Below are 16,092 nucleotides of genomic sequence, written 5' to 3'. Positions count from 1 at the left end.
CCCCATACCCCCTGACTCTGCTACCCTTAAGAGCTCTATCTAGCTCTCTCTTGAATGCATTCAGCGAATTGGCCTCCACTGCCCTCTGAGGCAGAGAATTCCACATGTTTCTTGCCTCTAACGTGTCCAATCCCTTAATAATCTTATATGTTTCGATAAGATCTCCTCTCATCCTTCTAAATTCCAGTGTATACCAGCCTAGTCGCTCCAGTCTTTCAACATATGACAGTCCCACCATTCCGGGAATCAACCTAGTAAACCTTCGCTGCACGCCCTCAATAGCAAGAATATCCTTCCTCAAATTTGGAGCCCAAAACTGAACAAAGTACTCCAGGTGCGGTCTCACTAGGGCCCTGTACAACTGCAGAAGGACCTCGAACCCGGGTCTCTGGCGCTGTGAGGCAGCAACTCTACCGCCACGCGACCGAGCCGCCCTTGCCACCATCGTAGAACAGAGAAACCCAGGAGTGGAGGAACATAGACCATGCGATTCATTGCCACAGTCGGCTGTGGAGTCCAAGTCAAAGGTTTTTTTAAAGTGGAGATTGATATGTTCTTGATTAGTACGGGTGTCCAGGGCTATGGGGACAAGGCAGGAGAATGGGGTTGAGAGGGAAAGATAGGTGATTGAATGGTGGGGTAGACTTGATGGGCCGAATGGCCACTGTATCACTCTATGACTCTATCAGTGTTACTCACTTGCCTGTTGTATGAGTCAGTTAATGATTCATCGGCATCGTAAGATACCATGCCCCTTATCTTTCCACGGCAAAGGAAGGCAACAGCTTGGGCCAGGACAACCTCATCTGGCTTTGCTGCCCAGAGCAACACCTCGCAATGGCGTTCAATGGAAAATACGAACAGCAGAGCCAGGAAAACTTTGTGCCCTTTATGAAAGCTCTGGGTAAGTGAATCCTTCCATTGTCTGGTAACTGCTTGCTTGATCATTGGACGTACAACAGCACAGCACAAGAGCAGGTCCACAGTGTCGAACATAATTAGGGTGGCACGGTGGCGCAGTGGTAGAGTTGCTGCCTTACAGTGCTTGCAGCGCCAGAGACCCGGGTACAATCCCGACTACGGGCACTGTCAGTACGGAGATCGTACGTTCTCCCCGTGACTTGCCTGGGTTTTCTCCGAGATCATGATCACAATGAATGGCGGTGCTGGCTCGAAGGGCTGAATGGCCTCCTCCTGCACCTATTGTCTATTGTCTATTGTCTATCTTCGGTTTCCTCCCACACTCCAAAGGCGTACTACGACAGGTTTGTATTTATTCACAAAATGCTGGAGTAACTCAGCAGGTCAGGCAGCATCTCAGGAGAGAAGGAATGGGTGACGTTTCGGGTCGAGACCTTTCTTCAGAAGAAGAAGGGTCTCGATCCGAAACGTCACCCATTCCTTCTCTCCTGAGATGCTGCATGACCTGCTGAGTTACTCCAGCATTTTGTGAATAAATGCCTTCGATTTGTACCAGCATCTGCAGTTATTTTCTTACACTACAGTTTTGTAGGTTAATTAGCTTGGTATTAGTGTAAATTGTCCCCATTGTGTGTAGGATAGTGTTAATGTGCGGGGGTCGCTGGTCGGTGCAGACTCGGGCCAAGGGGCCTGATTCCGCGATGTATCTCTAAACTAAACTAATGCCGAGACCATCACTTATCTACCTGCACAGAACCCTCGCCATCCATTCCCCACAAATCCACATGCCTATCCTGTCCTTTTATGTGCCGTTAATGGTGGGGAGGACGCTCCTCAAACTGCAGAACATCCTGGACAATCCAGCTCACCCCCTCCGTGACACACTGGTCAACCTGAGGAGCACCTTCAGCAACAGGCTGGTCCCACCAAGATGCACCACAGAACGCCACATGAGATCCTTCTTCCATGTGGCTGTCAAACCGTACAACTCCTCCCCCTTCTGTCATGGGGTAGACTGCGATTGACTCCCCAACCCCCCTCCCTCCCCCTCCATCCTCCCCGATCTTTGCACATTCCCAATCCTTTCCACTCGTCACTTTAATTTAAGGGCGGCACGGTGGCGCAGCGGTAGAGTTGCTGCCTTACAGCGAATGCAGCGCCGGAGACTCAGGTTCGATCCTGACTACGGGCGCCGTCTGTACGGAGTTTGTACGTTCTCCCCGTGACCTGCGTGGGTTTTCTCCGAGATCTTCGGTTTCCTCCCACACTCCAAAGACGTACAGGTATGTAGGTTAATTGGCTGGGCAAATGTAAAAATTGTCCCTAGTGGGTGTAGGATAGTGTTAATGTGCGGGGATCGCTGGGCGGCGCGGACCCGGTGGGCCGAAGGGCCTGTTTCTGCGCTGCATCTCTAAATCTCTAAATCTAAATCTCTAAATTTCATGTTGCGTGTATCTATTGTTTTATGACTGTTGGCAGATCAATTTCCCTCCTGGGATAAATAAAATTCTATCATATCATATCATATCTATAGTTTAGTTTAGTTTAGTTTAGAGAGATACAGCGCGGAAACAGGCCCTGTCAGTCCATCTAGTCCGTGCCGACCAGCGATCCCCACGTATTAACACTATCTTATACCCACTAAGGTCATTTTTTAAACATTTACCAAGCCAATTAACCTGCATACCTGTACGTCTTTGGATGTGGGAGGAAACCGAGGATCTCGGAGATAACCCACGCGGTTACGGGGAGAAGGCAGAGACGGCGCCCGTAGTCGGGATCGAACCCGGGTCTCCGGCGCTGCATTCGCTGTAAGGCAGCAACTCTACCGCTGCGTCACTGTGCTGCCCCTAATCATATCGTAACATTAACGTATCGTATTGTAATATATCTGCTTCAGAATCAGAATCAGAATCAGAATTACCTTAATTGTCATCCAAAAAAACAAGTCTTTTGGATGAGATTTTGTCACCCACAGTCCAACAGTAAGAGCAATAAAATAAGCAATTACACAACCACAAACCAACACCAAACAAAAAAAAGAAACATCCATCACAATGGGTCTCCTCCAGTCACCTCCTCACTGTGATAGAAGGCCAGAATGTATTTTCTCTTCCCCTGCCGTCTTCTCCCGCGGTCAGGCTGTTGAAGTTGCCACGTTGGGGCAGTCGGGGCTCCCGACATTGAAGCCCCCGCCGAGCAGAGAAAAATCCCGCGGCCTATTCCAGGCCGCGCCGGACGATGAAAGGTCCGCGGCCGGCCGACCCAAGCCCCGCGATCCGGGGCGGGCGATCAAGCTGCCGCTGCCAGAGCTCCCGATGTCGGCCCCCACCCAGGGGCCTGCGGGCTTCCGACGTCCACGCGGCCCGCGGCCGAAGCCTCCGAGGGCGAGTCGCAGCCGCTCCCGCAGCGCCACCACTGCCTCCGAAAGCAGCCAGCTCCACAGGTGGTAAGTCCGGTCCACGGGCTCTGTGAACCTGAGCCCCAGGTGGTCCCAGCTGGAGGCCGCCAGCTCCAGGTGTTGGCCGGTGGTAGGCCGCAGCGGGAACGGAGACACCACCCAGAAAACAAAGGTCGCGTCTCCGTTCAGAAGAGACAATTTTACAGTTCCCCCCCCACACATAGTATACAATCACAAACAACACTACATCACATCTAAACACTACGATTAAGACAAGAAACAACAAAAAACGCAAAAGACAAATGGACCGCAGGTAGGCCGCAGCTGCTGGGCAGTGCAGGCACAGGTACACTATGTCACGAGATGGTCTGTCTCTTGTGATGGGGACGGTGAGATGGAGATAGGGGAAAGAGGTGGCCGAGATAGTCCAGGAAAATGTGAGGGCAGGGTGAAAGTTAGTGGTGAAGCTAATAAAGTCCATGAGTTCTGCATAGGTGCGATGCGTTGGTCAATATAGCGGAGCAAGAGTTGGGGAATAGGGTCAGTGTAACGCCTGGACTAAGGACTGCTCAACGTACTAGACAAAAAGATCTCTTTAGACTTTAGAGGTACACTTAAAAACAGGCCCTTTGGCCCACCGAGCCCGCACCGGCCAACGATCCCCTCGCACTCTAGCACTATCCTACACACTGGGGACAATCTATAATTGGCAGAAGCCAATTAACGTATAAACCCGCACGTCTTTGGAATGTGGGAGCAAACCCGGAGAAGACCCACGCGATCACGGGGACAATGTACAAATTCCGTACCGACAGGACCCGTGATCAGGATCGAACCAGGGTCTCTGGCGCTGTGAGGCAACAACTCTACCGCTGCGCCACCGTGCCGCGGCACGCCGGGTGTACGCGACACGTGGTGTCTTGTGTGATTCGCAGGTGGGTTAACGGATCGAATGCCTTTGGATGAGAGGAGATCTTATCGAAACGTATAAGATTATTAAGGGGTTGGACACGTTAGAGGCAGGAAACATGTTCCCAATGTTGGGGGAGTCCAGAACAAGGGGCCACAGTTTAAGAATAAGGGGTAGGCCATTTAGAACGGAGATGAGGAAAAACCTTTTCCGTCAGAGAGTTGTGAATCTGTGGAATTCTCTGCCTCAGAAGGCAGTGGAGGCCAATTCTCTGAATGCATTCAAGAGAGAGCTGGATAGAGCTCTTAAGGATAGCGGAGTCAGGGGGTATGGGGAGAAGGCAGGAACGGGGTACTGATTGAGAATGATCAGCCATGATCACATTGAATGGCGGTGCTGGCTCGAAGGGCCGAATGGGCTACTCCTGCACCTATTGTCTATTGTCTATTGTCTATTATGGCCATATCCCCTGTTGAAGATTTTTCCCGGTTAAAGACCACCTTGTTCGATTTCCAGGTATCCCTGATGACCTGATCGAGAAAGGGAGGAAACACCTCAAGAGTGTTACTGAAATTATCCAAACTGGAGACCACTTCAAGGCCACTGAAACTAAGGGCGGTGAAACGATTGTTAATGAGTTTACCATTGGAGAGGAGATGGAAGTCCCGGGACCCACTGGGGAACAGATTAAGGTAACCCTTCCCTGCGTTAAGTGTGTACACCCATTTCTTCTGCCCAGTTTTGAATGACTTTCGGATTCAGTGGCACAGTGGTGCAGCGGTAGAGTTGCTGCCTCACAGCGCAAAGACCCGGGTTTGATCCTGACTACCGGTGCTGTCTGTACGGAGTTTGTACGCTCTCCCCGTCACCTGCGTGGGTTTTCTCCAGGTGCTCCGGTTTCCTCCCACACTCCCAAGTGTGGGAGGAAACCAGTGCACCCGGCTTCCTCCCACTGGTGGAAAACTACAGGTGAAACCCTACTACAGGATTGCAGGTTACTTGGCTTGGTATGAATGTAAAATTGTTCCTAGTGTGCGTAGGATAGTGTTAATGGTGGGGATCACTGGTCAGCACGGATTCGGTGGGTCGAAGGGACTGTTTCCACGTTGTTTCTCTAAACTAAAAAGACTTTATCTATGAAATTGTAGGATACAGAGTGCTGGAATAACTCAATGGGTCAGGCAGCGTCTCTGGAGAACATGGATAGGCGATGATGAGGGTTGGGACACTTCTTCAAGCCGAATGTAGAGGGGGAATGAGAAGAAAGCTGGATGAGGGGAGAGGCAGGACAAAGTGCGGCAGGTAATAGGTTGACACAGGTGAGGGGTGGGGTTTTTATGGGCAGAAGGTTGGAGCAAAGGCCAAAGATAAGGACAGAAGAGTTGATGGGCCGAATGGCCTAATTCTGCTCCTATAACTTATGAAACCAATTAAACTACAAGCCTGCACGCCTTTGGAGAGTGGGAGGAAACCAGAGTACCCACGCAATCATAGGGAGAATGTACAATGTACAATAGACAATAGACAATAGGTGCAGGAGGAGGCCATTCGGCCCTTCGAGCCAGCACCGCCATTCAATGTGATCATGGCTGATCATTTTCAATCAGTACCCCGTTCCTGCCTTCTCCCCATACCCCCTGACTCCGCTATCCTGAAGAGCTCTATCTAGCTCTCGCTTGAATGCATTCAGAGAATTGGCCTCCACTGCCTTCTGAGGCAGAGAATACAATACAATACAATACAATATATCTTTATTGTCATTGTACAGGGGTACAACGAGATTGGGAATGCGCCTCCCAGACGATGCAATAATTTAATTAATTTAAATAAAACAACCCAGCGAAACAAATTGTAACAGTTTTAAGACAGAATAAAGTACAAGTAGGTCTGTGCTGGTTCGCTGTGCGATGTGACCATCCGGCTCAGCAGTACCGGTTCATAGCAGCTATGGCCCTGGGGATGAAGCTGTTCCTGAGTCTGAAGGTGCCATAGATTTACATAGATTTACAACTCTCTGACTGAAAGTGTTTTTCCTCATCTCCATTCTGTACAAACTTCGTACAGGCGGCACCTGTAGTCAGGATTGAACCTGGGTCTCTGGAGCTGTGAGGCAGCAACTCTATCGCTCTGCCACCGTGCCACCGCTGCCCATATACTGTACATGCGGGCTGTCCATAAACCAGGAGTAGATCAACCAGGGAGGGCTGGTACTTGTGAAGTTGAATTGCCAGTCAAGATTTCCAAGGGTTTATTTTTAACCACTTTATTTCTTACTGTTGTAGGGTTTAGTCAACGCTGTGGGGAACAAGAAACTTCTTGCCAAGATACAAAACATTACTGCGGTCATAGAGATCATCGGAGACCAATTGGTTATCGTAAGTCACCTTTCCCCAATGGTGTGGGACATCCTCCATAACAAGCTTTGGTGTTGATCTTTTTTTAAAAAAAAGTCTTAACCAACCCAACTTCAGAATTAAGGGACAAAAGTTTAGGGGTAACATGAGGGGTAACTTCTTTACTCAGAGGGTGGTGGCTGTGTGGAATGAGCTTCCGGTGGAAGTGGTGGAGGCAGGCTCGATTTTATTATTTAAGAGTAAATTGGATAGGTATATGGATGGGAGGGGATTGGAGGGTTATGGTCTGAGAGCAGGTAGATGAGACTAGGTCAGAGAAAGTGGTCGGCGTGGACTGGTAGGGCCGAACGGGCCTGTTTCCGTGCTGTAATTGTTATATGGTTATATGGTAAAAAAAACACAAAGTGCTGGGGTCACTCAGCAGATCAGGCAGCATAGAAACATAGAAACATAGAAACATAGAAACATAGAAAATAGGTGCAGGAGTAGGCCATTCGGCCCTTCGAGCCAGCACCGCCATTCAATATGATCATGGCTGATCATCCAACTCAGTATCCCGTACCTGCCTTCTCTCCATACCCCCTGATCCCTTTAGCCACAAGGGCCACATCTAACTCCCTCTTAAATATAACCAATGAACTGGCCTCAACTACCTTCTGTGGCAGAGAATTCCACAGATTCACCACTCTCTGTGTGAAAAAAAACGTTCTCATCTCGGTCCTAAAAAGACTTCCCCCTTATCCTTAAACTGTGACCCCTTATTCTGGACTTCCCCAGCATCTCTGGAGAACAAGGATAGGTGACGTTTCGGGTCGAGACCCTTCTTCAGACTCCGGGTCTTTTTCCATGGGATGTATTCCTCACCTCCCAGTGATGATCCCCCCACCTCCCATATCCAACAGCCCCCTCTGTGAGACTCCTAACCAAGCTACGGTTTTGGACAACTTTCGGCGACCAGCGATCACCCCTACACCAACACTATCCTACACGCACTAAGGGACAATTTACAATTTTACCAAAGACAAATGACTTACAAACCTGTTTCCTCCCAAGTGCTCTGGTTTCCACCCACAGCGTGAGAGGAAACCAGAGCACCTGGAGAGAACCCACGAGGATCACAGGGAGAACGTACAAACAACATACAGACAGCACCCGCTGTCAGGATCGAACCCGCGTCTCTGGGGCAGTTGTGAGGCAGCAACTCTACTGCTACGCCACTTTGTGGCCGAAGGTCATAGCACTGAAACAGACCCTTCTGCCCAACTTGCCCATGCCAGCCAAGTTGCTTCACCGAGTAAGACACACTTGCTTGCGTCGGGCCTGAAACTTTTCCATCCATGCACCTCGCTAAGTGTCTTTTAAATGCCGTAAAGTTACCTACTGTATATCTATCGATTCTTCTGGCATCTCTTTCCTGGTACACACCCCCTCTGTGTCATGGACATGTTGGGCCGAGGGGTGTGTTTCCACGCTGTATAGCTCTATTTCCCCAGGCAAAGGGACGGGTTCTGGTCCCTTTTAAATCTTTCCCCTCCCACCTTATGGCCTACACCTTTCCCCCTAAACCTCTGCCCTCTAGTTTTAGACTCCCCTACCCTGTGAAAAATACCACGGCTATTCATAGACATAGAAACATAGAAAACTGGTGCAGGAGTAGGCCATTCGGCCCTTCGAACCAGTACCTCCATTCATTATAATCATGGCTGAACATCTAAAATCAGTACACCGTTCCTTCTTTTTCCCCATACCCCTTGATTCCTTTAGCCCTAAGAGCTAAGTCTAACTCTCTCTTGAAAACATCCAGTGAATTGGCCTCCACTGCCTTCTGTGCCAGAGAATTCCACACATTCACAACTTTCTGGGTGAAAAAGCTTTTCCTCATCTCAGTCCTAAATGGCCGACCCCTCATAAGATCATGTGATAGGAGCAGAATTAGGCCATTCAGACCATCAAGTCTACTCCGCCATTCAATCATGGCTGATCTATCTCTCCCTCCTAACTCCATTCTCCTGCCTTCTCCCCATAACGTCTGACAGCCGTAATAATCTCTGCTCCTCGTGACTCTATATACTATTCCAGCTTTCAACGACCCAGTGGAAAAATACCCAGTTTATTGATTCTATTACTACTCAAACTCTCCAGACCCAGTAACACCTTAGTAAATACTTTCTGCACCCTGTCCAGTTGAATCACCTCCTTTCTATAGCATGATCAGAACTGCACACAGACTCCATCTACAATTCATTCTACCTCAGAAAAGCAGCCGACATAATCAAAGATTTGTCCCGCCCTGGCCATTCCTTTTTCTCCCCATCTCGCCCAGCAGAAGGTACAGAAGCTTGAAAGTGCACACCACCAGACTCACGAACAGCTTCTTCCCCTCTGTTACCAGGCTTCTGAACAGTACTTCCATTAGCTAGGGTAATAGGATTTACCTCTACCCCATTGCGGACATTGGACTTTGTCTATGGAACTGATGCACTACATTGCTGAGAACTATATTCTGCACTCTGTATCTTCCCCTTTGCTTTATCTATTGCATTTGAGTTTGACCTAATTGTATTTTTGTTTGGTATTAACTGATCTATTTGGATTCATAAGTTCATAAGTCCATAAGACCATTCAGCCCATCAGGTCTACGCCACCATTCAATCATGGCCAATCTATCTTCCCCTCTTAACCCCATTCTCCTGCCTTCTCCCCATAACCTCTGACACCCGTACTAATCGAGAAACTATCTACATCTGCCTTAGAAAATATCCATTGACTCGGCCTCCACAGCCTTCTGTGGCAATGCATTTCACAGATTTACCACCTTCTGACTAAAGATAGCAGACTAAACAAAATGCTTGTACGGACAGCTTACAGAACTGCGGTGCAGCGGTAGAGTTACTGCCTTACAGCGCTTGCAGCGCCGGAGACCCTAGTTCGATCCCGATTACGGGTGCTGTCTCCAAAGACAGGTAAATTGGCTCGGTAAATGTAAAAATTGTCCCTAGTGTGTGTAGGATAGTGTTGGTGTGTGGGGATCGCTGGTGAGCGTGGACCCGCTGGGCCGAATGGTTTGTTTCCGTGCTGCATCTCTAAATTAAACTAAACTAAAACACAACTTTTCGCTGAACCTTAGTACGTGTGACAATAATAAACCTGAAACCAAACCTAAGTCCAAGTATTTAATTGGAGACATAACCCATCAATTTTGAGACTTATCTCCTACCAGCCCCTATCCCGTTCCCCTCTCCCACATCTTCATACTGTCTATCTTCCCTCTACACTCTCAGTACTGATGCAGGGTCATGACGCACAAGTTTACAAGTTCACATGTTATAGTAGTAGAATTAGGCCATTCGGCCCATCGGATCCACTCCGCCATTCAATCGTGGCTGATCTCTGCCTCCTAATCCCATTTTCCTGCCTTCTCCCCATAACCCTTGACACCCGTTCTAATCAAGAAATTGTCTATCTCTGCCTTAAAAATATTCACTGACTTGGCCTCCACAGCCCTCTGTAGCAATGAACTTCACAGATTTACTACCCTCTGACTAAAGACGTTCCTCCTCCTTTCTAAAAGAGCGTGCTTTAATTCTGAGGCTATGACCTCTGGTCCCAGACTCTCCCACCAGTGGAAACATCCTCTCCACATCCACTCTATCAATGCCTTACACAGGTTACTGATTGTGGATAATCAGCCATGATCACAATGAATGGTGGTGCTGGCTCGAAGGGGCCGAATGGCCTCCTCCTGCACCTATTTTCTATGATTCTATGTTTTTAGTACTCAATGTAAGTTTCAATGAGGTCCCCCCTCAACCTTCTAAACTTCAGTGAGTAGACTCAAACCAATAACAATTCCAAAGCCATCCACAGTTGCTGCTTAACCTGCTGAGTTTCTCTAATAGCTTAGTTTAGTTAGTTTAGAGATACAGCGCGTAAACAGGCCCTTCGGCCCAATGAAGTCCGCACCGACTAGCGATCCTCGCATAATAACGCTACCCTATACACAATGCGGACAGTGTTTTACATTTATACCAAGCCAATTAACCCTCAAACCTGTACGTCTTTGGAGTGTGGGAGGAAACCGAAGATCTCGGAGAAAGCCCTCTTTGCTCCAAAGTATTTAATTGACTGGAAAACATTTTGGTTGACAAAAAGGTTGCGAATGCAAGCTTTAAAATCTACTTACAGATCCTTTGATTTGTCTATTCCACTAATCAGATCACTAGCACAAAGTCCCTGAATATTATCATGTTTACGACAGTAACAAATGGAAGGTAATATCAGTGTTAAATCTTATTACCTTTTCAATAGACAATAGACAATAGACAATAGGTGCAGGAAGAGGCCATTCGGCACTTCGAGCCAGCACCGCCATTCAATGTGATCATGGATGATCATTCTCAATCAGTACCCCACCCCGTTCCTGCATCATTCTGACGGCACGGTAGCGCAGCGGTAGAGTTGCTGCTTTACAGCGAATGCAGCGCCGGAGACTCAGGTTCGATCCTGACTACGGGTGCTGCACTGTAAGGAGTTTGTACGTTCTCCCCGTGACCTGCGTGGGTTTACTCCGAGATCTTCGGTTTCCTCCCACACTCCAAAGACGTACAGGTATGTAGGTTAATTGGCTGGGTAAATGTAAAAATTGTCCCTAGTGGGTGTAGGATAATGTTAATGTATGGGGATCACTGGGCGGCACGGACTTGGAGGGCCGAAAAGGCCTGTTTCCGGCTGTATGTATATGATATGATATGATATGAAGAAGGGTCTCGACCCGAAACGTCACCCATTCCTTCTCTCCCGAGATGCTGCCTGACCTGCTGAGTTACTCCAGCATTTTGTGAATAAATCGATTTGTACCAGCATCTGCAGTTATTTTCTTATATTATTCTCCCCATACCCCCTGACTCCGCTATCCTTAAGATTATCCTTAATGCATTCAGAGAATTGGCCTCCACTGCCTTCTGGGGCAGAGAATTCCACAGATTCACAACTCTCTGACTGAAAATGTTTTTCCTCATCTCAGTTCTAAATGGCCTACCCCTTATTCTTAAACTGTGGCCCCTGGTTCTGGACTCCCCCAACATTGGGAACATGTTTCCTGCCCCTTAATAATCTTATACGTTTCGATAAGATCTTCTCTCATCCTAAATTCCAGTGTATACAAGCCTAGTCGCTCCAGTCTTTCAACATATGATAGTCCTGCCATTCCGGGAATTAACCTAGTAAACCTACGCTGCACGCCCTCAATAGCAAGAATATCCTTCCTCAAATTTGGAGACCAAAACCGCACACAGTACTCCAAGTGCGGTCTCACTAGGGCCCTGTACAACTGCAGAAGGACCTCTTTGCTCCTATACTCAACTCCTCTTGTTATGAAGGCCAACATTCCATTGGCTTTCTTCACTGCCTGCTGTACCTACATGCTTCCTTTCAGTGACTGAATTTTGTACGTTTCTATAAGATCCCCCCTCAATCTTCTAAATTCCAGCGAGTACAAGCCGAGTCTATCCAGTCTTTCTTCATATGAAAATCCTGCCATCCCAGGAATCAATCTGGTGAACCTTCTCTGTACTCCCTCTATGGCAAGAATGTCTTTCCTCAGATTAGGAGACCAAAACTGTACGCAATACTCCAGGTGTGGTCTCACCAATGCCCTGTACAACTGACATCTCTGGAGGAAAAGGATGGGTGACGTTTCCAATCGGGACTGTCTACTTCAGACTGCGGGGGTGGGGGCTGCTTTAGGTTCCCGTCGTCCACCCTGGGTAGTTCTACGGAACGGGGAAGAATTGCAGCAAAGAGTCAACCGCGGTACTCTGAAGCACCAATTGCCACATTTGATTGATAAATTTGACTTGACACACGAAAGAAGACTTCAGACTGCCATCCCAGCGAGCCCGGGAGGTGGAGGAAAGTCGGAGACGGGAGAAGGAAAATCGTCGCTGGGTGGCGAGGACTGCTCCCCGTAGGAGAAGGCATGAGGGCGGAGGAATGGGTGACGTTTCGGGTCGAGACCCTTCTTCAGACAGACCGGTCTGAAGAAGGGTCTCGACCCGGAACGTCACCCATTCCTTCTCTCCCGAGATGTTGCCTGACCTGCTGAGTTACTCCAGCATTTTGTGAATAAATAACTGTTAACTGTTTTCAATTAACTGTTACCCTGTGAAGAGGTTTCAAATAACTATAGCGACCAGCGTCTCGTCTATCAAATTAGCTCCCAGGCTGCCACTTACACAGATCAGGTGGAACGAAAGTTTACGACGCAAGCAATCACAATAACAGAGACCTTCGCGACATTTGAAATAGTCGTCTTTATTTGAAGTTGCAATATAACCTATTGGCATATCTCTTGTCCTCGACTTGTCATTGATTCACTCGGCATAGATTTCTTACTGATCTTCTTGTCAGTAAGATCTATAACCGATTACATCTTGGCTGCTGGTTTAGATTTTTAGATTTAGAGATACAGCGCAGAAACAGGCCCTTCGGCCCACCGGGTCCGCGCCGCCCAACGATCCTCGCACACTAACACTATCCTACACCATCTAGGGACAATTTTTACATTTGCCCAGCCAATTAACCTACATACCTGTACGTCTTTGGAGTGTGGGAGGAAACGGAAGATCTCGGAGATAACCCACGCAGGTCACGGGGAGAACGTACAAACTCCGTACAGACAGCGCCCGTAGTCAGGATCGAACCTGAGTCTCCGGCGCTGCATTCGCTGTAAGGCAGCAACTCTACCGCTGCTGAACACATCGAAGCTGAACGTTCTCTGGCCCTGCCCAGTCCACACGTAAGCCTAGCATTAACCTCTTAGTGTCCAAAATATAGCAGGATACAAAGTAATATAATAATATGCGAATAAGGGATAACAGCAAATGAATAGTAAAAATTAAGTTTGAAAATGTACTACTTAAACAAAGCGATGATTGGGATGAGGTTCAAGAGAGTGTTAAAACACCTATCATGGAAAGCACACATACACAGATGTATGCGCAGGCACAAAAGCACGGATCGACTACGGGTGCTGCCTTTGCGGAGTTTGTACGTTCCCCCCCCGTGACCGCGTGGGTTTTCTCTGAGGGCTTCGGTTTCCTCCCACAATCCAAAGACGTACAGGTTTGTAAGTTAATGGCTTGGTATAAATGCAACTTGTCCCCAGTGTGTGCAGGATAGAATTATGTGCAGGGATCACTGGGCTGAAGAGCCAGTTTCCGCGCTGTATCCAGAACAAGGGGTCGCAGTTTAAGGATAAGGGGGAAGTCTTTTAGGACCGAGATGAGAAAGTTTTTTTTCACACAGAGAGTGGTGAATCTGTGGAATTCTCTGCCACAGAAGGTAGTTGAGGCCAGTTAAGGCTATATTTAAGAGGGAGTTAGATGTGGCCCTTGTGGCTAAAGGGATCAGGGGGTATGGAGAGAAGGCAGGTACGGGATACTGAGTTGGATGATCAGCCATGATCATATTGAATGGCGGTGCAGGCTCGAAGGGCTGAATGGCCTACTCCTGCACCTATTTTCTATGTTTCTATGTTTCTATCTCTAAACTAAACTAAACTGAACTAAACCAAATTCTCGTTACAGATAATGACCGTTGGTGATATCGCTTTCAAGAGAACCAGCACGAGGGTTAGATGAAGGACGCAGGGGACCGCGCGCTGCCTGAGGAGTAACATTAAAAATAAAACCTTGTGAGAATAGCCTTTTGTCTGACTTTTTGTGCATCTCTTGCATAACGTAAGAAAATAACTGCAGATGCTGGTACAAATCGAAGGTATTTATTTCACAAAATGATGGAGTAACTCAGCGGGTCAGGCAGCATCTCAGGAGAGAAGGAATGGGTGACGTTTCGGGTCGAGACCCGTCTTCAGACTGATGTCAGGAGGGGCGGGACAAAGGAAGGATATAGGTGGAGACAGGAAGATAGAGGGAGAACTGGGAAGGGGGAGGGGAAGAGAGGGACAGAGGAACTATCTAAAGTTGGAGAAGTCGATGTTCATACAGCTGGGCTGCAAGCTGCCCAGGCGAAATATGAGGTGCTGTTCCTCCAATTTCCGGTGGGCCTCACTATGGCACTGGAGGAGGCCCATGACAGAAAGGTCAGACTGGGAGTGGGAGGGGGAGTTGAAGTGCTCAGCCACCGGGAGATCAGGTTGGTTGAGGCGGACTGAGCGAAGGTGTTGAGTGAAATGATCGCCGAGCCTGCGTTTGGTTTCGCCGATGTAAAGAAGTTGACATCTAGAGCAGCGGATACAATAGATGAGGTTGGAGGAGGTGCATGTGAACCTCTGTCTCACCTGGAAAGACTGTTTGGGTCCTTGGATGAAGTTGAGGGGTCTTGCATGACGTAGTACTGATCATAATCAATGATGGTCACAAATGCTAGGGTAACTCATCGGGTCAGGGGGCAGCATCGAAACATAGAAACATAGAAAATAGGTGCAGGAGTAGCCCATTCGGCCCTTCGAGCCTGCACCGCCATTCAATATGATCATGGCTGATCATCCAACTCAGTATCCCGTACCTGCCTTCTCTCCATACCCCCTGATCCCTTTAGCCACAAGGGCCACATCTAACTCCCTCTTAAATATAGCCAATGAACAGGCCTCAACTTCTGTGGCAGAGAATTCCACAGATTCACCACTCTGTGTGAAAAAAACTTTCTCATCTCGGTCCTAAAAGACTTCCCACTTATCCTTAAACTGTGACCCCTGGTTCTGGACTTCCCCAACATCGGGAACAATCTTCCTGCATCTAGCCTGTCCAACCCCTTAAGAATTTTGTACGTTTCTATAAGATCCCCCCTCAATCTTCTAAATTCCAGCGAGTACAAGCCGAGTCTATCCAGTCTTTCTTCATATGAAAATCCTGCCATCCCAGGAATCAATCTGGTGAACCTTCTCTGTACTCCCTCTATGGCAAGAATGTCTTTCCTCAGATTAGGAGACCAAAACTGTACACAATACTCCAGGTGTGGTCTCACCAATGCCCTGTACAACTGACATCTCTGGAGGAAAAGGATGGGTGACGTTTCCAATCGGGACTGTCTACTTCAGACTGCGGGGGTGGGGGCTGCTTTAGGTTCTCGTCGTCCACCCTGGGTAGTTCTACGGAACGGGGAAGAATTGCAGCAAAGAGTCAACCGCGGTACTCTGAAGCACCAATTGCCACATTTGATTGTTGTAGTTGACACACGAAAGAAGACTTCAGACTGCCATCCCAGCGAGCCCGGGAGGTGGAGGAAAGCCGGAGACGGGAGAAGGAAAATCGTCGCTGGGTGGCGAGGACTGCTCCCCGTAGGAGAAAGCATGAGGGCGGAGGAATGGGTGACGTTTCGGGTCGAGACCCTTCTTCAGACAGACCAGTCTGAAGAAGGGTCTCGACCCGGAACGTCACCCATTCCTTCTCTCCCGAGATGTTGCCTGACCTGCTGAGTTACTCCAGCATTTTGTGAATAAATAACTGTTAACTGTTTTCAATTAACTGTTACCCTGTGAAGAGGTT

The 16,092-nt window shown here is 48.4% G+C and overlaps 1 protein-coding gene across 1 annotated transcript; it reads left to right on the top strand.

Moving 5' to 3' along the window:
• Positions 1 to 837: 837 nt before the first annotated feature.
• LOC144598365 (fatty acid-binding protein, liver-like) lies at positions 838 to 15,888 on the top strand. Its single transcript, XM_078408447.1, has 5 exons — positions 838 to 904; positions 4,749 to 4,924; positions 6,515 to 6,607; positions 14,173 to 14,217; positions 15,775 to 15,888. Exons 1-5 carry the CDS (start codon positions 838 to 840, stop codon positions 15,886 to 15,888), a joined length of 495 nt encoding a protein of 164 aa, XP_078264573.1.
• The last annotated feature ends 204 nt before the right edge of the window (positions 15,889 to 16,092 follow it).

This window comes from Rhinoraja longicauda, chromosome 1 (genome assembly GCF_053455715.1).
Source record: "Rhinoraja longicauda isolate Sanriku21f chromosome 1, sRhiLon1.1, whole genome shotgun sequence".
Lineage (NCBI taxonomy): Eukaryota > Metazoa > Chordata > Chondrichthyes > Rajiformes > Arhynchobatidae > Rhinoraja > Rhinoraja longicauda.
This window is presented reverse-complemented; position numbering and strand designations above follow the sequence as displayed.